This window comes from Balearica regulorum, chromosome 1 (assembly GCF_011004875.1).
Source record: "Balearica regulorum gibbericeps isolate bBalReg1 chromosome 1, bBalReg1.pri, whole genome shotgun sequence".
Lineage (NCBI taxonomy): Eukaryota > Metazoa > Chordata > Aves > Gruiformes > Gruidae > Balearica > Balearica regulorum.
In genome coordinates, this window is record NC_046184.1 from 198,980,800 (window position 1) to 199,003,159 (window position 22,360).

The 22,360-nt window shown below is 40.6% G+C and overlaps 1 protein-coding gene across 4 annotated transcripts in view; it reads left to right on the forward strand.

The window, feature by feature from the left end:
* The window catches only part of LATS2 (large tumor suppressor kinase 2), a 51,034-nt gene extending 29,786 nt beyond the window's left edge, over nucleotides 1–21,248 (forward strand). For all 4 annotated transcript variants that reach the window (XM_075742188.1, XM_075742190.1, XM_075742189.1 and 1 more), the window contains exons 3-8: nucleotides 7,490–7,622; nucleotides 11,520–13,057; nucleotides 15,049–15,631; nucleotides 16,275–16,457; nucleotides 17,744–17,850; nucleotides 18,594–21,248. In XM_075742188.1, coding sequence (XP_075598303.1) covers nucleotides 7,490–7,622; nucleotides 11,520–13,057; nucleotides 15,049–15,631; nucleotides 16,275–16,457; nucleotides 17,744–17,850; nucleotides 18,594–19,088 — 3,039 coding nt within the window. In that variant the 3' untranslated portion in view covers nucleotides 19,089–21,248. The remainder of the gene's footprint in view (nucleotides 1–7,489; nucleotides 7,623–11,519; nucleotides 13,058–15,048; nucleotides 15,632–16,274; nucleotides 16,458–17,743; nucleotides 17,851–18,593) is intronic.
* The last annotated feature ends 1,112 nt before the right edge of the window (nucleotides 21,249–22,360 follow it).

Genomic DNA, 22,360 nt, shown 5'->3' on the forward strand with positions numbered 1-22,360 from the left:
GGTTTATTTCCAAATGTCTTAACTTTGGGACCTTGGATTGGCTTTTAGCCTGAAGTTTGTATCTCTCCTTTTCATGCAAAGAGCCATATTTGAACAACTCATGGAACACAAGGACTGTAGTGTAAAATGGCAGGCATCCTCTGTGAAACACCCATGGCCAAACACAACGTGTCTTACAAGGAGCTACTTGTTGGGTACCCAACAAAAAAGAAGTTATATGCTGCTACTTGATATAAATTGCATAGTGTGAAAAAGCATTTTGATGTAACTGGTGCCTTTTGAGACACCTGCTAAGGAGCTATATCATATTTCCAGTTACTGTTCTCAGCTTTTGTTTTTTTCTCTCTTGCCCTTTTAAAGTTGGTGAAGGTGTTACGGTGGTTGTTTTTTAGAAGTACCCTGCTGCTGAGTTTATAGAGTATTTTTTCTTCTCTTGGAAAAACTTAAATAGCTTTGATAAGTTAGGAACTTAAGGAAAAACAGCTGGGAAAAAACACTAGAGAAGTGCCATGATGGACCTTTTATTTTGATTTTTTTTTTCTTTTTTGGTGATACTTCTGATAGAACTTTGTATTTGCTCTAGGGCTAGTAAAATGCAAAAATTACCATGATAAAATTTCAAATGTTGGTTTAATTTGTCTGGTTCATTTCCTTGCTTTTTAATCATCTAGAGCTGTTTTAAATCTGAAAAAATACTGGAAATATTTTGAACAGTTATAATCTTGATCGTCAAAAGATGCTTCTCAATCTCTAGTTACTTTTATTTTATTTCATTCCTTCCATAGCTGTAGGAAGTGTGCCATGTCCTGTAGTTTAGAATATTAAGGTAATCTTATTTCAGAGTTGGTTTCTGGTGGTAACGACACCAGGGTTTCTATCCTGGGACCCAGAAGAATTGACACTTCAGTCCTCCAAGATCTTTTTGCCTACTACTCCAAGTTGAATATTTTGTGCTGGACTTAATTACCTTACTTTAATAATAAGTTGTCATACTGCCATAAATACAACAATAGCAGGATGCCATTGTACTGGATGCTGCACAAGCACAGAATAGTAAAGGTGCCTACCTTGTCTAAATCAAGACTAAAAGAGTTTGAAGGCAAGAAGAATGAACAGTGGTGTAGCAGCAAATTATCACGTTAGTTTTATTTTTATTTGTTTTCCTTCTGGTAGGACGTTTACCAGGGCATTGTATCATTTCCAAAAATCCTCCTTTTATCTTTTGGGCATACTCCTTTTTTTTTTTTAGTTCTTCAAATACCCTTGAAAATGTTGTATAAAAACCTTTGGGTTAAAGTTGTTTCTTACCTGTAATTCCCCATTCCTAATTTAGAGCCAGTTATTTTCTTTCCTATGTTGATGTGATTTAACTTAGTGAGACTTACATTTCATTACCTGTCCATATTCTTTTTTTGTTTGCCCCAACTTCATGTACTGTAGGGTGTCTCTTCTGCATACTTTTTTCCATTAATAAGTCTAGTATTTTAAAAAAAAAAAAAAAAAGGAAAGCACTCTGACAACGTGAAGTGGAATACATAGTCAGTACAAAGCAGGGCTGGAGCATCTGACCAAAATAATGGATGACCTTAAGGGCCGGAGTGCTACCAGAACCGAAAATAAATTCAGGAGCACAAAGGGTAGAAATGTTGCGAGCAAGGACTAAAAGCCGGGATTAAAGCCCCAAACTCAAACTTCCTCCACTGAAATCAACAAAAGAAAGGAACGACTTTACCACGAGGATAACTTTTCCACCACTGTTTGCACGTCATCAAGAACAGCATGTGCAGCTCTTATAAAAATGGTGTCCCAGTCTGATCTTTCTTGATACAGACATGAGCTACTATAGCGATAAAGAGAATGAAGAGCCTGTTTTACAAGAGAAAACTAAACCAATGTGGTTTGTTTAGCCCAGGAGGCCAAGCTGCGAGCATCCCTTAGGATGAAGGTGGCTTGCTCTCTGTACATAACAGCAGAGCTGCTGAAGTTACAAGACAATTGAAACTAAAGGCAGAGTGAATAAACTGACCCTGCGTAATTTAGGCTGAAATTAAGAGGGAAGTTTATCACTGCCAAAGCAGTAGAGCTTTGGAGGAGCTTTATAACAGGAGCGGTGGGGCCAGAAAACTCTTAAGTAGCCGTGGGGTAGATCTCCGTTAGTTTCTGAATGGGTTATGAGGTTTATGAATGGACTGAGTGATCCTGTGGCAAACAAGTGGGCACTCAGTAGGTTTCTGCCAGTGCTGATTTCCTCCTGCTTTTTTGATACACTAAAACTGAAGACTACTAATGATTCTCAGGATAGTTTCTTAATTATGTGTCTAGAATATTTTAATCAGGGCTATAGTTAGGCTTGGGAATTTGTGGGCAAAATGTAGCCCCTGGTGTTAGCAAGTTGAAGGCAGGGAAAACAAAAGCAGACTACAAAATTGGATGAAGCATCCAACCAGAGAATAATTATGGGTCAAGAATATTACAAAATAAGGTTTCCTGTTCTGTGGGGCTGCAGCAATCCTGACAGAGCATATTGTACACATTGTTTCCTGAATTTCTTAGGTTTTGCACGTTCAAAATCATGAATGAAAATTCCTACAATGGTGGGCTATCGCAGAAAGGTTCGTAATCAATTCTGGATCATCTCTTCTGGCATGAGGTTTAGTTTTTTCCCTTCCTCAGGGAACCTGTATCTGTTTCCTGCATCTGTCACCCATCCTTCTTTGTGAATGGAAAGCAAGTAATTAATTTTTTTGTTGTTGTTAGCAATTAATTAACCTTGCCAAATCTTGGAGCACCTATTGTCTCCTTCAGACACAATGTTCTTGGGAAAAAGTCTTAACTTATTGTAACCTCTTGTGCAATCTTCGCTTGGATGATAAATACATCTTGGCAACTAGGAGCTTTCTGAATGAAAAATGTTGCTGGACAACCCTGTAGTACAGCAAGAACGCAAGCCTCTGCCAATGCTGGTGGAGTACAGCCAGGCAGGAGGGTAAAATGGGGAAAGCCTTTCACATTGCCTGCAGAGCACAGAGTGAGATGAAGTCTGTATATGCACACATCCAAATATCTGTTTACCATCAAACAAGGATTTTCCCTGTTGAGCATCTGAGCTCAAAGGTGGCCTTCCTTCTAGCAAAATCTTGAAATCTGTTGGAAAGCTGCCTTCTACCAGCATGAGATGGGAAATAACAGAGAGCATGTTGACCATGCAGCTGTCTGGTTTGGGTAGCCCACTGTAGGAACTAGCTGGGAAACACCCCTCTCCCTATTTTTCTCTATGAACCCACAAATTTGGGAACCTGCAGAGTTGCCTCAGTCTGCTTTGTGGTTCATGGTCTGACTTTGGTTTTCCATTCGATCTGTCCAGAACCACAGCTGACCACTGAAACCTCATTTTAATACTGCAGCTGTAACATTAATTGCAAAATCATTAGAGTTAATTGTAAAAGTACATTTTCCCCTTGTAGCTTTTCACCTTTTTCTGGTTTATTTTTTCACCAACAGCTAGTGATGTCTGGAAGTAAAAAGGTGCATAAAAGCCCTGCACGGATAAATGTTTGAATCCTCCAAAGGGAATACACAGAATGCAAAGAATGAGTTGGGGCCGGGACCGCTGTGTTCCCTTGCGGTTTATGTGTGCGCCTGCCAGTGGCTTGTGTTTCTCCTTGCAGCCTTGACAGCTGGCTGTGGGGTTAGCAGAACGCAGCCAGCGACCATGTTTCTCAAACTGTACTATGGCTGACAGCGTTTGGCCTGGTGAAAAGGAAATGATCCGAAGTGCAGGGCCTGATGCAGTGTACCTTGCAGTTAATGGAAATCTTTCTTGACCTCAGTGGGAGCTGGATTTGATCCTGTGCCTACTTGAATGTTTTAGCATTGGATACGGCTCCGAGCATATTTTTTTGCCATGTCTCATTTCTGGTCTTTTTCCCCTTCTCTTTCTAAAATGTACTTACCTTAGAGTGGTGTAAAATCAAGACAGCTCTATCTGTGTCGGTGTAGCTGTGCACTTTTATCCTCGTCCTCTGTCCTCTTGTTTCCTCAGCCCTTTTACTGTCTACAGTATCAGTTTGCAAGATTTTGGCATTGATTCCTCCCTTTCTTGAGCCATTTTGCTGCTTCTCACAAACACCATCCCTCTCACTTAAGCCTCTGCTCTCTAACAAGTGTAATTCCTGACATTGTTTAATCCATCTTCTGCTCTTCTTACCATACTTCTAATCAATCCTTGTATTGATTTCCAGAAAATGCAGCCAGCTCCTGCCACCAGCAGGGAGCCAGCTTACCCTTCAGCAGGCTCCTGGAGGCCAGCTCTTCGCCCCCTCATCCCAGCCACGCTCCCTTGCTCAGCAGAACTCATTGCTGTGTTGTGTATAGGAAGGAGAGGGCCGCTGTGCCCTATTAGCCAGCAGCCACCTTGGGCACAGTGCAGACCCTCTGTGAACCTCAGCCATGCATCAGCTCGTCCCTCATCCCTAATGAAAAGATGCTGGAATGAGCGGAGCCATCTTCAGGTGGCTGCCAGAGAGGAGAGAGCTGTGGACGTGGAGGATGGCGATGGGAAAACCAATGCAGAGGAGGCCAAAGGCCAGCTATAACAGTGCTGGAGCTTCTTGTTGCCCTCCACTCTCCTGCAGTATTGCATGCCCCCAGAAGGATTTGTCTCCTGGGTGGAGAATTACGATTATATGTGATCTGCCTCTGAGAGAAGCACTTTCCTTTTGTATGTGGAATGTTTATTTTTTATTGGTCGCTCTCTATTTGCTTGGAGATGATGCAAGGCTTTTGTGAACCAGCATCAGAAACTGGGGCTATTTGTGTCTCACGATAGCTACGGGAGAAAGGGCCAAAGCTATGGGATGGTGTACAGGGGAATCACAGGTGTTCTTCTGAACCACAAAAAAACTTACTTCATTTTTTCCAGCAGTAATGTAAATGCTAAGCAAACAGGGTATGTAATGAGCAAACCCTTTGGAGGGTGGGAGCTGACCTAGTGAAAGATGAGAGGTGGTGAGCTGGAGCACAGGGCTTAAAGGGCTGAGATTGCTAGCGACACATCTGCTGGTCCCAAGCTCTTGCTGGCCCTCTTAGGTTATCATGCAGTCCACAGTGAAATGTATTGGGCTTTTCCCCTCCCATTATTCCCACTGAAGTTTAAATATGAATCCCTTAACATATCTGCTGAAGGTAGAACATGCAGCTTCCAATAGACCAGTGTCATGTTTACTTTGCTTTTCTGACACAGGCAATGGCAAAAGAGGAGAAAGTAGTGCTACAGTATAGGGGGGAAGGGATTGTTTTCAGAGATGATATTACTATGCTGGTGATAAAAAAACTAACCTATTGTAGCCCCTCTGAATTGTATATAGCCAACATAGCTAAGAGAGGGAGAAGTGGATTATACGGGCTGTTAATCATTCAGATAATTGCTTTCAAAGCATTTATTCTTTTGGTACTCTATTGCAGACAAAACTAAAAAGCCCCAACATCCAAGCCAGCCCAAAGATCTTTCAGTCTTGCGTATTGAGCACATTTGATTTAGGAAACTTTGTCTTATGATCTAAGGCTAGATCCAGCTGCTGTAAATGGGCAGAGTGTGTTAGCAGCCCTGTGGAACTGGGCTGTAAAGCCCAGAGTCCCTGGATGATGAGAATGCTGAGCACTAGGATGCGAATTTGCTAATACTTTAGAAATGTATCCAGAAGAAGAAAAAAAGAGAGGAAAAAAACATTGTGGGAAATTCTTTCCTTCATACATAATAGTTTTCTGTTGATATAAAATTGCCCTTAGTAATGTGTTGATGCCAGTGAAATACTTCAGCTATAGGAAATGTGAAACTAACTACTGCCTTTCTATGAATTATGAGTCATAAATTGTGTGAAAAATATTAAAACTTGCTATAGCTATTCCCCAAGCAGAACCTCTGAGTAATGGAGAAAATGCTGCCATTTTGGGGGAGTAGGAGGGGACTGAGCTAAGAGAAGCAAAATGCCAAGTGCCAGCATGTGGCTCTGTGCTAAGTGTGAATTAGTGTCACTGGAGATGATCCTCCCTTGCTAAGTAAACAATTAGTATGTTACATGTACTTGAAGTTCAGTCCAGCAAAGTCGCTCTTTGCTCCAGATGATACAGGAAAGGGGCGTTCATGTTGAGGTTACCTGACTGCTAGCCAGTGCACAGAGCTGCCCTGTGGGAGAGCACTGCGCTTGTGCCAACCCAGCCGTCACATCTGCAGTCTGTAAGCCAAGCCAAGAAGGCACCAAACTCCATCTGATTCAGCGCTCAGTGGGCAGGTTGTGATGACAGAATTCCCCTAAAAATGGCACTACAGTGGCAAGATAATAAGATACTGACATTTTTAGGCAAGCCCTTGATGGTGACATTAATTTCATCCAACTTTAGCCATCTGAGAGCTATGAGTCCAAATTAGTCCTCTAATCTTCTGTCACCAAAGGTCAGTTTATCTCCTGTTACGTTTATTTTATGATTTGCCTTTTGGAGGTGATAATAGAATGATTCTCAGCAACTACTTTCAACTAAGTATCTAACTTTTTGATGGCTGAAGTTCAGCGATGTGAATTCAGCATTAAAGCTCTGGATTTCAGTCTCTCCATCATTTCAGAAAAGACCATGCAGCCTTTCAAGGATTTGTGAGTTTTGCTTTGCAACCAGAGGCTAGAGCTATTATTGAAAGGTATTCTGTATACCTGAGCTATAAGCAAATATATAAACAAACTCCAGAAGAATATGACTTGCTGGCTGTAGACCAGGGGATGCTAACTGTGGTTGTGTTGGAGTAGTTTAACTAGAGTATTCATATTTACCCCAGTTCTAGTTTTCAGGTTGTGTGTCTGGCACCCATATTGACTTCTCAGTGATGGATGTGTGCCCAATGAAATACCGCAAAAAAGACTAACAATGTGAAATGCAGTTTGGTGTGCTAGTCATTTTCCAAACAGATAGTGAATGACATCCCAGCTGTACTGAAACAGCAATCTTTCTTCCCCATTGACTCTAGCAGGGCCAGGATTTGCTCAGCAGAAATCAGTCCCTGCCTAATTAGCTTCTTGTGGCATCTGTGAAACCTTAAAACTTTTACTGTGTACAGGTGTAACACTAACAGAGACATGCTCTCAAATACCAAAAGCTAAATATTTTGCTCTATTTCATCGTATGTCAAACTATGCTGCCTTTTCCAGATTTGACTCAAAGTTTATTTTAAGGAATCGTAAAGTACACATTTCAATTTGATGCTTCTTTAATTGCCAGAGTTTGGGTAGGTTGTTTGTTTTCTTATTTTCTTTTAATTTTTGAGTTGTATAAGGCATGCAAATGTTTTCAAAGTATGAGTCCATTTGGCTTCAGGCAGTTGTGATCTGGTGTGACTTACAAAATGTTTCTATAAATATAAGAATGCTTACTGCTTTCTAGCCTGCACTATGGTGCTTGGGTTTTGTCTCAATGTGATTCAATTCTTGTTTGCTTTATATAGGAGATGGCTGTCCGAGCACTGAAGCAAACGGGTAGCAGAAGTATTGAAGCGGCTCTGGAGTATATCAGTAAGATGAGCTACTTGGATCCTAGAAATGAACAGATAGTACGTGTAATTAAGCAGACCTCACCAGGTAAGCATGAACTTTTTTGAAAATTCTGTTCTTCTTTCTTGCAATAAGCTATTTTTTAAAGTACAGTCGTTACTGGTGAGAACTAGTGGATTGGCAGTATTCAGTAGTACTCTTGTAGGACACAGTGATGTGAACATGGCCCTGCAAAGTGAGCTGGGCTGGAAGCTGAACACAACTCACCTGCTTTGCAAGAGCATGTTCGTAGTCCCCCTTCTTATAAAGGTATTTATCCTTCAGTGCAAATCACCTCAATCATCTCGAGTTTTTCACAAAGTAAAATCTTGCACGTAAGTAATTGCTATGGAGTTGTGAGATAGCTCACTTCCCAGGAATTAATTCATGTTAACATCCTTGTAAGTACACTGCAGAAATAGCTTGAGCCAAGATAACAGAAGCATTTCCACTCATCCCTGCTAGGCTACTTCAGCTCTGTTTCATGTGATTTAGCAAATGAGAGGATTTGGGCCCTGCATGTACCTCATCAGCAAACATCAGACCACAGCTGACAAAAGGCCTTGTAGGAGTTGTTTCCATTCAGGTATTAGCACTTAGGGCACTGCAGAATGCTTTTGATCTGTGATCAGGATGCACTCTGGTTTGGATAGAGTTTGTTACTTTTACCTTCTTCCAGTTTCAAAAATTGGCCAAACAGACCAAAAACTGTCTTCTGATTGGCTGAACCTGTGAATCACAGTGTTACGTGCTGAAGAGAGGTTAGTGGACGAAGGGTTGAGCACGTTGGAGACCTGTTGTCAGGGGCCTGTTTCATTGGACAAGGATCTTCTCGTGTGTCACTGGCGACATTTAGACTTAAAAGGTCTTGTCCGTGTTGGACTAGTTGAAGCTAACAAATCTGTTCAATCAGTCTGATTACAGTAGTACAGACCTCTAAGTGTGGTCATAAGTTGAGTTTACTGAGTGCAAGTGATTTCCACATGACAAATTTCTCTTCTTGGCCACCTCAGCAGCACCTTCCTTCTTGCCCCTTGATCAGAGTGAAAATCTGTGTTGGGAAGGGTATTAAATTTTGGGTAGTTGATAGAGAGGCATGTCCAGAGATGAGGAATGCTGAGGAAGAGAAAGCACATTCAGTTTATAAAGAGAAATCCCAGGACAGGAAGGAGGTCTTCAGTAAAGCCGCTTCTTTCCGGGGGGACCCTGAGGGTAGCCACATATAGGGAAGATGGAAAAGGGGAAGGACCTTCATTTTCCAGGTGGTCACTCTGAGGAATGGAGCTTCAAATGTGATGGAAAAGGGTGCATTGTTCTGCCCTTTCTATCAGTCTTAGACTTCCTGTTTTATTATTTGAGGAAATTCTGGAAAACCCTAAGACAATACTTCCTGGACTGTTACCCTGCAGGATGACCACCTTGCAGACAAAGTAGTACTGGCCAGTTTGCTATTTGGAGAGCTCTGTCCTAATACATGCACAAATGTGGCCTCAACTGAGCCTTAAGCAGAATTTAAAATAACTTTGACAGAATTACTGAACTGTATTTTGCTTTATACTGTAAAGGCTTTGTTCCTTAAAGTGAAAGAACACATCCAGTCCTAAAGAGCGTACATTTCCTCTGGAAGGGTACAAAATCTTTCCAGGCTAACATTTTAATTACTAGGTCGTCTTTCGTTTGCATTGGTTTTTGCTTTCTTAACATTCCAATGCATGCAGCTGTTTTGAATACTTAACCTTTTGAGCTGAAGATCCACCTTTACTTTTAGGATACACAGAATGCAAAACTTAAATATCATGCAGTTGATGTTTGCCTGCCTGAAGTGCCACAAAATCATAGTGGTTGTTTGGTATGGTATTGTTTGTGCTAGGATAGCACAGGTCTCTTCTACTTGATTAGGAAGCATGTAATGCTGTTTGGGAACTTGTCATTTGCACTTTGAGAATTTAAATCTTCTGGTTTTGAATTCTGTATATTGGCATATGGAAAAAAGATTTTCAAATTATTCATTTTTATCCTGTTTTAACTTCAGTAGTAAAGCTAACGAGTTTCAGCATACTGGCAAGACCCAAATAAAACTTATCAGATATTACTGTGGGACAGAGAGCTATGTATAAAAACAGATTATCCCATGAGTATAGTTGATTACTCTTAAGGATACACTCTGATCTAAAACCTTCACAGGGAAGAGATAGTCATAACAGTTACTGTGTTGGATAGGAATGTGTAGAAAAAAAAAAAAATCATCATCTGCAACTACCACGTTTGGTATCTTCATAAATCCAAATATTCCTCTGCCAGACTAGAACAAATCTAGGAGGTGGATGTCGTATCTCTCTTAACATCAGCAAGATTCCTTGCATGGCTCAAGTATATGTCCCAAAGGAGGACTATTATTGCTGCTACTTTCCTTCATGGCCTCTGATAGGGAAAAACAAAGTCACTTTGCCCCAGAGGCTCAGCATGAATCTTACTGACAGAGATGACAAATGGGTCTTATGGCTGCCTCCCGCCTCCAGGCCAGACTAGCCACTTCTTAGGATGCTTTGGATTGCCACAGCCTCCTCAGCGCATCTATCTGTGCCCCAACAGACGAGCTGAGCTATCTGGGAGTGCTGTTCTAAGTACAGCCTCCACTGGCTTTGTGGTGTTATAGGAAAAAGAGCTGCTGATTATAGATTTCACTTTAAAGAACACTGATTATTTGTCCAACTTGATTCATTTTCAAACTATTACATTGTCTATGAAAGTGTAATTTAGTATGGGGACAGCCTCTTCAGTGTGCAGAGATGGTGCATAGACCTGTCTTAATAACATGTACGTCCTTGTGTGTCTGCGTATAGCAGTGTGTATGCAGGTGAGGAATCAACAGCTATGCTCAAGTGTGCTGCATCTGACTCAGCTGGGACATCCTGTAATACAAATAATCAGAAAAGCTTGCGATCCAGTGTTCAAGCCTGTTAGTGCAACATAGCTATTCTTGTGGGCCTTGTGAAGTCAAGATTTCAAAAAGGAAATTGTTCAGGCATATATGGGCCAAGTCCTGTGACTTGTGAAAGCTAAAGAACCAGAGGGGGAATGAAAAAACAGCGATAGCACAGACTCTCCCCTTGTCTTGTTAGCATAGCCAGTGCTTTATACACTTGCAATTTGTCCTCAGATCAAAGAACTGATGAGAAGGGCCATTGACACTTCCAGTGTAGGAATGCTGGTATCTTGTCTCTGCATGTTCTTCAAGCTATGTTGACCCTGAAAGATTTGCCTGCCAAACAGATGGAAGATGAGTAATACGAGGGGATACTCTGTGTTGGACACATTGGAAAGAATACAGGACAAACTGTATGATGTCTTTGTTGCAAATGAAGGAGAGGGAAACAAGTATTTTTGAGGAGAACAATGCAACAGAGAGATGTAAACAGATCCCCGGTGTGAGCAGTGAGCTCACTGTACAGGAGATGTGGACTATATGATGACCTAGTAGCTTATAGTAATGTTGACTTTAAGTTGTATTGACAGTCCTTCCGGGAGCTTTTTTTTTCCTCCCATTGGTGCTGTACTTAACCCCCTGCTCTGTAGCTTCCTCCTGTCTGTGAGTAATGACTGGTAATACTGGTCCAGCTTTTAAAAACCAGGCTGTAGTGTAATCTGATGATTTCATAGTTAAGGAATTTGTGCTTCTATTTTCATGATTTGGTAGAACTCCCTGATGATTCCTGGCATAAGCAATGTTGTGGGCCAGGCTTGTTATCAGTAGTAATACTTGGCACCTATAACTTCAAATGTTCAGAGTGCTTAATTTAGATTTTGGAAGGTGTTTTTGTAACACATACTCCCTACGCAGTGTGCATGTATGTGTTTGTCTGTATGTATAGATGGATGAGTAATGCAAAGTAATTGGTTCACCCAAATTGTTTCCTAACATTTTTCTGTGTTCTTTTTATAAAGGAAAGGGTATTGTGCCAAATAATGTAACCCGCAGGCCAAGCTTCGAAGGATCAAACGAATCTTTTCCGTCCTACCATCAGATCAGTAATGCAGCCTATGAAGGGACAGGCTTTGGAGCAGAAGGTGCAAATATGCTTACTGAAGTTCCAAGGCCATACATGGACTATTTAATCTCTACTTCGCAGTCTCCAGCTATGAATGCTCCTGTACAGCGACCCTCTGGAGTAGGCACTCACAGCACACCAACAAGCCATCAGCAGAAAACATACCCTGCAAATATCGAGTCTTCTGTGATTAATTATCCAGTGGCTAATCACAGCAGTCAAGCTTTGCAGCTGCAGGCATCCCATGGCTCCAACAGCCAACATTACAGTAGGCAGCACATGATGGTGCAGGGGGAACCTATGGGGTATGGTGTTCAGCGGAGTCCATCCTTCCAAAACAAGATGCAGCAGGACGGAGGGTATACCAATCTCCCAAATAAAGGGGCAGTTGTTCAGAATAATTCTGGTCATGCATTTCAGCAGGCACCAGCAAGCCTGTACATATCACATTCTCATCACAAACAGACAAGTCCTTCTTCTCATCAAATGCATGTGATATCCAGAGGTCCAGCCTTTGCTAATGATTTTTCAGACAGTCCACCACAAAATCTATTAACTCCATCTAGAAATAGCCTAAACATGGACCTCTATGACATGAATAATCCTCAAGTTCAGCAGTGGCAGGCAGCAACACCATCACGCCGAGATTCTTTACAAAATCCGGGAATAGAAACATCTCCACGGCAACACGTATCCTTCAGACCCGATGCCACAGTGCCGAGCAGAACAAACTCCTTTAATAACCACCAGCAACAGCCACAAGTGACAGTGTCTATAAGACAGGTTCCTCCAGGAAAACCTGATCCTTCAATTACATCTCCAAACACAATCACAGCAGTCACATCTGCTCATATTCTCCAGCCAGTGAAGAGCATGCGAGTGATGAGACCTGAGCCTCAGACTGCGGTGGGACCTTCCCATCCTGGTTGGTTACCTGCACAGGCACCGGCTGTGGATGGCTTGGAGATCATTGAGCAGCATGTGCCACCTGTTGGAGCAGCTAATGCCTATCAACTAGATGTGGATTATGGTAACCAGGAACTGCGGTGTCCGCCACCACCGTATCCCAAGCATTTATTACTTCCCGGTAGCTCTGAGCAGTTTGATATCAACTGTTTATGCATGGGCGTAGAGCAGACCCTCCGTGTAATCCCCAATTCAACGTGCAATAAGGCTGAGGAGAGCACTGACCGAAATGACAAAAGCAACAAGAACGCTAAAGCTGAAAAACCAAGCAAGGATAAAAAGCAGATTCAGACATCTCCAGTGCCTGTGCGAAAAAATGGCAAAGATGAGGAAAAGCGAGAATCCCGAATAAAGAGCTACTCGCCTTTTGCCTTCAAGTTCTACATGGAGCAACATGTAGAAAATGTCATAAAGACCTACCAGCAGAAAATTAACAGAAGATTACAATTGGAGCAAGAAATGGCTAAAGTAATTCTCCTTGTTTTGTTATAATAAAAGCTAATGGGGTCAAATAGATTATTACTATTTTTAATCAGTCAAAAAAATTATAAAGGCAGACTCCACTGGAAGTAATAGGTATCCAACACCTCCTTTTACCAGACTATTTTCAGTTAGAATCCTGGATGCAGGTCTGGGAGGCTGTTTGAAAAACCTGAGATGTGAAATAATATATCTTCATACCAGAAAAGTAAAATTAAGCAAAATCCCCCATGGTAGGAAAGTATTAGATTTGCTTAGGCAAGAACTCAGCAGCCAGGTTTGAGGCTGAGATAATTCTGGCAATGCTTCGGCAGCTCTTGCAAAACTCTGAAAAAGTTTCCCTCTGCTTCAGTTCTTCCTCCCTGTTCCATGATAGCCACTCATTCACCAAAGCCATGGTTCAACTTGGCACTATATTGACTGTGCCATATTTTCAGATGAATATGTAATATTTGACTGGAAGTTGTCTGTTAACACATGTAAGAATATCATGCAAGAAATCATATCTTGGCCAGCTTGAACTGATCTTGGGACCCTTGCTGGAACTTGTTCTAGAAGCAGGTCTCAAGGAGGTGCACTTTTGAGTGAGAGCTGCTTTCATGCCTAATTGTAGCTCTTAAACCTAAGCACTGATAAGTCTGCTTAAAACAAAGCTGCCAAGTTTTGATGGTTGCTCTGGCAGTTTTGTTTTAGATTTTTAAATCTAGAAGGGATTTTCTTCCCAGGCATGACTAGAATATTACTTGTCTACTTTTGTATTTTAAGGATAAACTCTAAGGAAAGCTATTATTAACGCATAATGGATAGTAAATTAACTACCTGATCTTCCCTACCACAGTCAGTTTCCAGAGTCAATTAATTTGATGCTCACATTGCTCCAGAAAACTTAGTGGTTTGTTTCTTGAGGTTAAAATTAAACGAACACTCTTCTAAAATCTCTTTAAAGGTCAGCATTTTAATGGCAGTTAATAGTTTGTCCTCACTACGAGTACAGATTGTGTTGCATTGCTTGGATTTAGTGAATATTTTCCTGAGATCAAGATAGGGAATGATCTCTAAGAAGTAAAGCAGCAGCTAATTGCTTTAGTTCTTCTCTTCTGACACTTCAGCTTTCCCTCACTTCATAACTCAGAGATAATTCAGCTATAAACAAAACCAACTCCTTCCCCTAGCAACCTCACCACTGGCTGGAGTAATACACTATGAACTCAAGAGATTTTGGCTATCTGAATATCGCATTATTCTAGAATTAACCAAGAACACAACACACTAGTTGTTTTACCTTAAAACAATAAACACGTCTTTTATAATGGATTGATGCACTTCCATTTTAAAAACAGTATTACTTGTCTTGATTTGGCTGTTGCCTTCAGTCTGAAAATTCATCCTACCTGTTCTGCAAGTTCTGCAGACTTCCTCTATCCTTTATTCATACAAATTTCCTGTTTATACCATGGGGATCTCACTGCGTAGTCTGGCTGCCCACATTCATCTTTAAAGACCTAGACTGTTGTGAAATTAAATTGATCTAAGCAGCATCCCCATGGGCATATGCTTGGGTCTCTAGTCTGCTAAATCAGTCAGCTTCAACTCCTTCCACCCTCCTCCCCATTGCCCCCTCCCACCGGCCACTAATCTTTCTCTCAAAGTGCTTCAGTGGTGCACTGGTGGAGGGTTTGTTATGGTTTGTTATATTATATTCCCCTCTCTGGCAGTATTGCCCCACACCATTCAGTCAAATGAAAAAGGCAGACCAATCTCAGATATGGCAAATTCAGGTAACAAGTTTGGGCACAGTGAATTTGCCAGCATTTCAGAAATACCTCAACAGACAGACAAGAGAGTATATCTCTCATGAATACATCTTTCCTGATTCTTGGTTAATTTTTCTGAGAAATGCGTTGGGGAATGCTAGTTTATTGTTCTTTTGCTATGAATGTAACAGTACTAGCTCTTGTGGTTTGCTTTCCTTTGTAAAGGCTGGCCTTTGTGAAGCAGAACAGGAACAAATGAGGAAAATTCTCTACCAGAAGGAATCCAACTACAACAGACTTAAAAGGGCCAAAATGGATAAATCTATGTTTGTGAAAATCAAGACTCTGGGTATTGGTGCATTTGGAGAAGTATGCCTGGCCTGCAAAGTGGATACCCATGCCCTGTATGCCATGAAGACTCTGCGAAAGAAGGATGTGCTAAACCGGAACCAGGTGGCTCATGTCAAAGCAGAGAGGGACATACTTGCTGAAGCAGACAACGAGTGGGTGGTTAAACTCTATTATTCCTTCCAAGATAAAGAAAACTTGTACTTTGTGATGGACTACATCCCTGGTGGGGATATGATGAGTCTACTGATTCGAATGGAGGTCTTTCCAGAGCGTCTGGCTAGATTTTATATTGCAGAGCTCACTTTGGCTATAGAGAGTGTGCACAAAATGGGATTTATTCATCGAGACATCAAGCCTGACAACATTCTGATAGACCTTGATGGGCATATCAAACTGACTGACTTTGGACTGTGTACTGGATTCAGGTGGACTCACAATTCAAAATACTATCAGAAAGGTAGCGTTCTTAGGCTTTATTTGTGATGGTATTGCATTATTTATTTTGAAACAAACAGATACCTCTTGGCAGAAATGTCAGCTTAGAAAACAGACCAGAGGTGTGAACATTGACAAAGGGTCAATGACAATATGATGTGTCTGTCTCTCTCTAACTTATTTAATTAGTTTGTTTCCAGTCCTCTGTTTCCAGTACTGTTTAAATCCCTGTCAGTAATCCAGCTGACCACTGCTGTAGCAGCAATTTTTCAGTTTATACTTGTTTGGAGAGTCTCTTTTGGTGGTAAAATAATTTAATCACAGAGTTAAAGTAGTCCACGCACCTCCTTTGTGTACCATTGAGGAGTATTGGTGTCTGTTGGCAAAAAGGTCATAAACAATTGGTTTAGCTAATCTAAATATGCTCTATTGTTCTGTGTCTCCCATATGGGAGCACACTTCCTTGTGCTGGGACAGAGACATTTTTCTGGATATGGAAAACCAATTGTGAAGGGGAGGGCAGAAGGAAATGCCTTGGATTTAAAGTTTAAATGCTGTTCTTCAGTGAGAGTGGAAGATGGCACAACTAGATCTAGAGAAATTCTTTTCTCTTTGTGTATTGTGTTTTATGGCCATGAATGTAAACTTTCTCTCCCATTTGAAAGGGACCCATATCAGACAAGACAGCATGGAGCCCAGTGATCTTTGGGATGATGTCTCCAATTGTAGATGTGGAGATAGGCTGAAGACATTGGAACAAAGAGCTAAGAAGCAGCATCAGAGATGTCTAGCCCATTCGTTAGTTGGAACCCCTAATTATATTGCTCCTGAAGTTCTGCTTCGTAAAGGTAGATAACCTGTATTTTTCTCCTGTTTAAGTGAACATTGATGCTTTGAAATACTATCTTTTTTTTGCCTTAAATAAGCTTGCTGCTTTGGAATATTGTCATTCTGAAGGCCACAAACGCTTAGCTCAGATTAAGGAGAACAGATTTCTTTACATGCTCCACTGTTCAGCATCGCATTGATGGTGGTCATACTTTGTGTGTCTGTGTATGTCTACGCTCTGAAGCATTTGAACGCTACAGCTAATAAATATGTCAGATGTTGTTGGCAGTGATATTTTCAAGTATAAAGCAGGTTATCGGTACTCATGGAGTATGACTATGACCGCTAGCAAGTTTACATAGACCAGTGAGTAGCCGGCTGATTGTTTTGAATCACTGATTCAGATGGGCCAATTAAACATGGATGATGTAAACTTGTGGAAACATGTCCTCCAGATTCCCAGCCAGAATCTTGGGGGAAACTCAACAAAAAGTCTTCCACAATTTACACTGGACACCCTAGATTCAAAAGCTCAGCTTGAGGAATGTAGGCAGTACTTGGTGGCTATCCATGCAGAACAGACATGGTCACTGTAGTAAGGAGATGGGATGTTCAAAGTTGTCTGCAAGTCAGATCGTAAGCCTGATCTTTCTCAAGTTGAGAGATTTCATGTTGGACCCTGCATCTTCCAATGACACAAATCTCTATTGAAATCAGTGTTTAAATCCTCCATTCCTTTTTTGGAGATTTCAAACATATACCTTATTTGTCTTGTCGCACCAATTAAGTGATTGAAATTGTTCCTCTGCTTGGAACTTGCTCAAAAAGTCACCTGTGGCTTTCCTCTGTCTCTAGAGCCAGGCTGTGTCTTTCAGCAGCTTTTCAAACTCGTGGTGTCACCTCCACTGAACCTAGGGGTGACATCAGTCACTAAACTTTTTTTTTTTTATTCTTTAAGGTCTAGTTTGTGCTGTGTACTGATGTAGTGTGAGACAGGGCATGAAAAAACCCACAAACTTAATTCTCTCTAATTATATGATTTCACCACTCACTTTTGAGAATTAAATTTATTCAGAAAGATTCCCAGACAGCAGGATTAGATCTTTACTGAAAGCAGTAGAATTCACATCAGCAGGCAGAAGCAACTTTAAGATGAAGGTGGATTGGGAGTCCTTTGGGTTTAGGTTACAAATTGTTTGTCTGAGAAAAGACAGGAATCTGGTTTGTATGTTTTGATATTTAATTGCAAGTAGCTCTGTACATTCTCCTTGGTTGGTGGAGAACAACCTTTTGAGTTACCTTTCAGGATACACTCAGCTCTGTGACTGGTGGAGCGTTGGTGTGATCCTCTTTGAGATGTTAGTGGGACAGCCTCCTTTTCTGGCTCCTACACCCACAGAAACCCAGCTGAAGGTAAGTTGAAGCAAAATTCTCATCTGTGGTAGCAAAATTTTAACCTTTTCCCTTCCCTTCTCCATGCACAGGCCTATCCCCTTTTGGCCTATCCCTAGAGAAAGGAGCAGTGATTACAAAAGCCTGATTTTAAATACTTCTGTGCAGGGACAAATCCTTTCCCAATCAATGAAGATAGAGAATATCAGACTAGAACTGACTTGTCTAACTGCATAGATAGTTATTAGTTTTATGAGTCTTCTCAGCACAAGTTCATCCAGCTAAATTCCTTAGAGTGCCTACCAGATTTGAGTAAGCTGATATACCAGTGATGATTACTGTTGGCAATGTAAGTGTTTCAAAGTCAAGCAGCGAGTAGTTTTTTATTGGAAAGGATGTATCTCGTGACCACGTTTCCTAGTTTACATTTTGGAGACAAAATGAAGTAATTCCTTCAAGTCATTCCATGAAGTCGGTGTAAACTGAGTATTTTCTCAAATCGGACTATGGGAGCATTCAGGAAGGAATTTGCCTTTTTTAAAAATGGAATTGCTCCCTTTATGTGCTCTCCAGCAATGTTTCTCGATTCATTGAAGTGATTATTAACAGCCAATGCAATCTAATCATTGGGTTCTTGAACCTCTAAAATAATTATAGACTGTGAGTTGACTAGTTATGTGTAAACTTCGGTACAGTTAATGTTGATGATCAGAAAGATTCTGTTGCCAGGATTAGAAGTTGTTTAATACCTTTCTCACCTCCAGGTGATAAATTGGGAAAGCACACTGCACATTCCCTCACAGATCAAGCTAAGCCCTGAGGCAACTGATCTCATCACAAAGCTCTGCTGTGCTGCTGAGGACAGGCTTGGAAGAAATGGAGCAGATGATATTAAGGCCCATTCTTTCTTTCACTCTATGGACTTCTCTACCGATATCCGTAGGCAGCCGGCTCCCTATGTTCCAAAGATCAGCCATCCAATGGACACTTCAAATTTTGATCCAGTTGAAGAGGAAAGTCCTTGGAACGATGCTAGCGGTGACAGCACCAGGACATGGGATCCACTGGCCTCTTCCAATAGCAAACACACAGAACATGCTTTTTACGAGTTTACTTTCCGAAGGTTCTTTGATGACAATGGGTATCCGTTCAGGTATCCCAAACCTTCTGGAATGGAAGTTGGTCAGTCTGAGAAATCTGAGGTAGAAGACAAAGGTGTGGTGGATCAGACCGGAGCTTGTCAGCCTGTATATGTGTAAATTATTGTATAGAGAACTTCACATAAGACTAATCTCAAATCCAGTAGGGCCTTTAACTGATCCTTTAGGAGCTGATCCTGCAGCGCTTGTTCAGGTGTAACTTCAGCCGAGGCTGGAGTCATCCTGGGGAGTCAGAAGCTTGCAGGGCCAGGTCCTAAAAATGGCACTCTTGAAAGTTCAGGTCAGTTTTACTGTAAATAACTTTGTTGATAATTACACTTGAAATCCTGGTCTTCACCAAGATCTGCAAGGCCAGCAGTCTGTCATTTCTAGGCCTATTTCTATTTGAGGTCAGCATCCCCCTACTCAGATTAACATTTACAGACTTCTGCAATTGTCAGCGTTATTTTTTAAATGAATAAAGAGCACTTATATTTTGTTTATAGCAGGGGTTTTTTTCCTACTAAATTATAGGGATTAACTTTGACAAATCATGCTGCTGTTCTTCTTTTCTACATTTTTATTTTATCCATAGCACTTATTTCACATTTAGGAAGATGCATAAAGCTGAAGAACATGTGATGAAAGGTCTCTGTGCAATAATGTAAGAAAGAAAAAAAAAAAGGAAAATGACAAAAAAAAAAAAGAAAACTGCTCTCTAATTTTCTAAATTTACTGATGCCATTGTATTCACACCGTGATTTTTGTTTATTATATGTATTTTCCACATTTCAAAATTGTGACATAACCTTAAAGCTGCTTTATTTCCTTCTGCTTATTGGAGTGTAATAGAAAGTGTGAGCAAGTGACAATTTGGGTGTGATTTCCTTGTCTAGCGTGTGAAGAATGTTGCATGAGCAGTGTTTTTCTATTTGAAATGGCCTTTTCTTGCCATTCACAGGCAGGTCCTGTGGATCCGTTTTTACTATGGGTCTAAAATTAGACCATTTTAAACCGTGTGTTGATAATATATTGTGTGGATGGTTTCCTCTTATGATTGTATCCAATATTAATTTTGTAAAACAGATTGCAAAGGTTGTAACTGAATAGTGATTTTGTGATCACTGATGTGATAGATCATTTTAGTAAACACACGTGGCACACACGTTTCCCCACAAAGGCTCGATAGCAAGACTGTGATTACAAAGCTAATTTCTGGCAACAGCCTAGACCGGGCTTATTCACATAGCATGCAGCGCAGTGTCCATTGGTTAATGCTAGCAGTAATGCAGAGCACCAGTTACTAACAGATGTAGCTCAACGTCTTCAAAACAGAATGGCTAAAGCTGTGCTCCCGGAACAAATCAAGATCTGAACTGCGATGAGGCTGATGTTGAGTGCGTGCAGCTCCACGGACATCTACGGAACCTGGAGGTACGTGGCTTTTCCAGACATCAGATCCCTACATGTGACTGGCTGTGTATCTGTTCAGGATCCCCATGTTTTAGGCAATGACATCTGAAAATGTTGGCATTGTTCATAGGTCATTCTGTCCTGTTGTCTATAGGTAAAAATGTTGCTGCGACAGAGCACGGTAGTCCTGTGTTTCTCAAATTATAGGCATACTTTGAAATATCAATTCTTAACTATGTTAAAATACGCATTTTTCTTATATGTATAAGTGAGAATTATTCAAGGTGATATCAGAATACTAAAGATAATTAAGCCATACATATTTGCATATATATTATATATAACTAAGTAAGTAAACACACACAAAAATCCTTAATTCAGATTAGTGCAACAGTCCTATTTAAAGTGATTGACGTAATAACATTTGAGGAAAACACTCCTTTAATGTGTTTTTGCTTTCTTTTATTTTTAAATCTGGAGCTTCATTATTTTTTCCGTATATTACTCCACATATTATTCCTTAATGTTTTAGCATATCCTATCCTATCCATTGTTTAGATATCTAAGCAACAACATATAAATTCATCAGCCTAAACTAAACAAAAATGATTGTGTATTTGTTTACATTTGTATGAAAGGAATGGTCTGAGGTATGCAGTGCTTGTGTTGTGACAGTTCATGTAAGATTCAGTATTACTGCTTTTTTATATAGTAATGCCATTTTTTGTTATTTACATCTATCTGACATTCTTTCATGTGGTAGGTTCTTTCTCAGGAACTCAATTTAACTGTTATTTATTGATATATCATTGCCTTTGAAAGCTTCTACTGGCACAATTTATTAAAAATCTGAATCAAAATCTAAAATGTGTTTATGTGTTCTTGAAAAAGATAATTTCTGCCTATTTTAAGGCAGAATTTGTGATGGGTTTGGTTTTGTAATGTTGGTGATAGGTTTGAGCTACAAACGTGAGATCCAGATCTCATCTCTCCTGCAGCATTTGATGTGGGATCTCTGGGTACCTTAAGATGATTTTTTTCTGACCTCATAGCCTTTGAGAATAAGGGGCAGGATTCCCAGGTAAAACTTGCCCCCTGTGGCTGTTACCTCTGATGTTTTTCTAAAATGTAAATAATTCACCTGCAAATACCGAATCTTTGCAACTAAGCACAACCAGAGAACCCAGCCCAGAAGGAAACTGGTGCTTCCACAATGAATGTATTACTCATTTAAAATCTCTGCTGCAAGGAACAGAACCCAACTCCCATTTCACCTAAAGAAGAACTGATTTGAAAAACCAATCTTTCCAGTTTATCAGGTGCTGTCTCTAGAAGGCTCACGTCCTTTGCAGATTATTCCAGGGGTAAACAGAAACTTGGAGTAGGTTTTATGAAATTTGGACAGCTAAGCAATATGCCATATATTGGGACTGGCCCTAAGCATTCTCCATTCTGCTGAATTTCCTGTAAAAAGCATCTGATAGCTTCTTTTTAAGAAGTTGTATCAATTCAATGTATAAAAAAAATCTTCCTTTAAAAAAAAATAAAAAACCCCTCAGATGTATTTATTCCTGACTGAAAGTAAGGAGTTTATGAATTCTGAAGTAGTGTTCTTGGTTAAGGAGGTGACATTTGAGATGTAATCCTAACTTTGCTATGTCAAGGTTGAACCTGCTGCTGATCTTGGCGAGACAGGAATTTCAAAAGATACATATGCACACTAACACCACTTACCCTGTGGACAAAAGTCTAAATAATTTGTCTCTGAAAATGTAAGTAATTGCTGTTTCCAGAATGGAAACTTTATAATGCAGCAGCGCCAATGGCCCAGGAACAGAACGGGCCTCTGCAGCCTTTCGGGTCTGTATTCTTTTTGCCAAGAAGCAGCAACAATTCTTGATGAGCAAATTATTCCTAGTTGGATGCAGAAGAACCAGCAGAAGAAGTTATAACCAGGTACCTAGCTTGAATAACAAGAA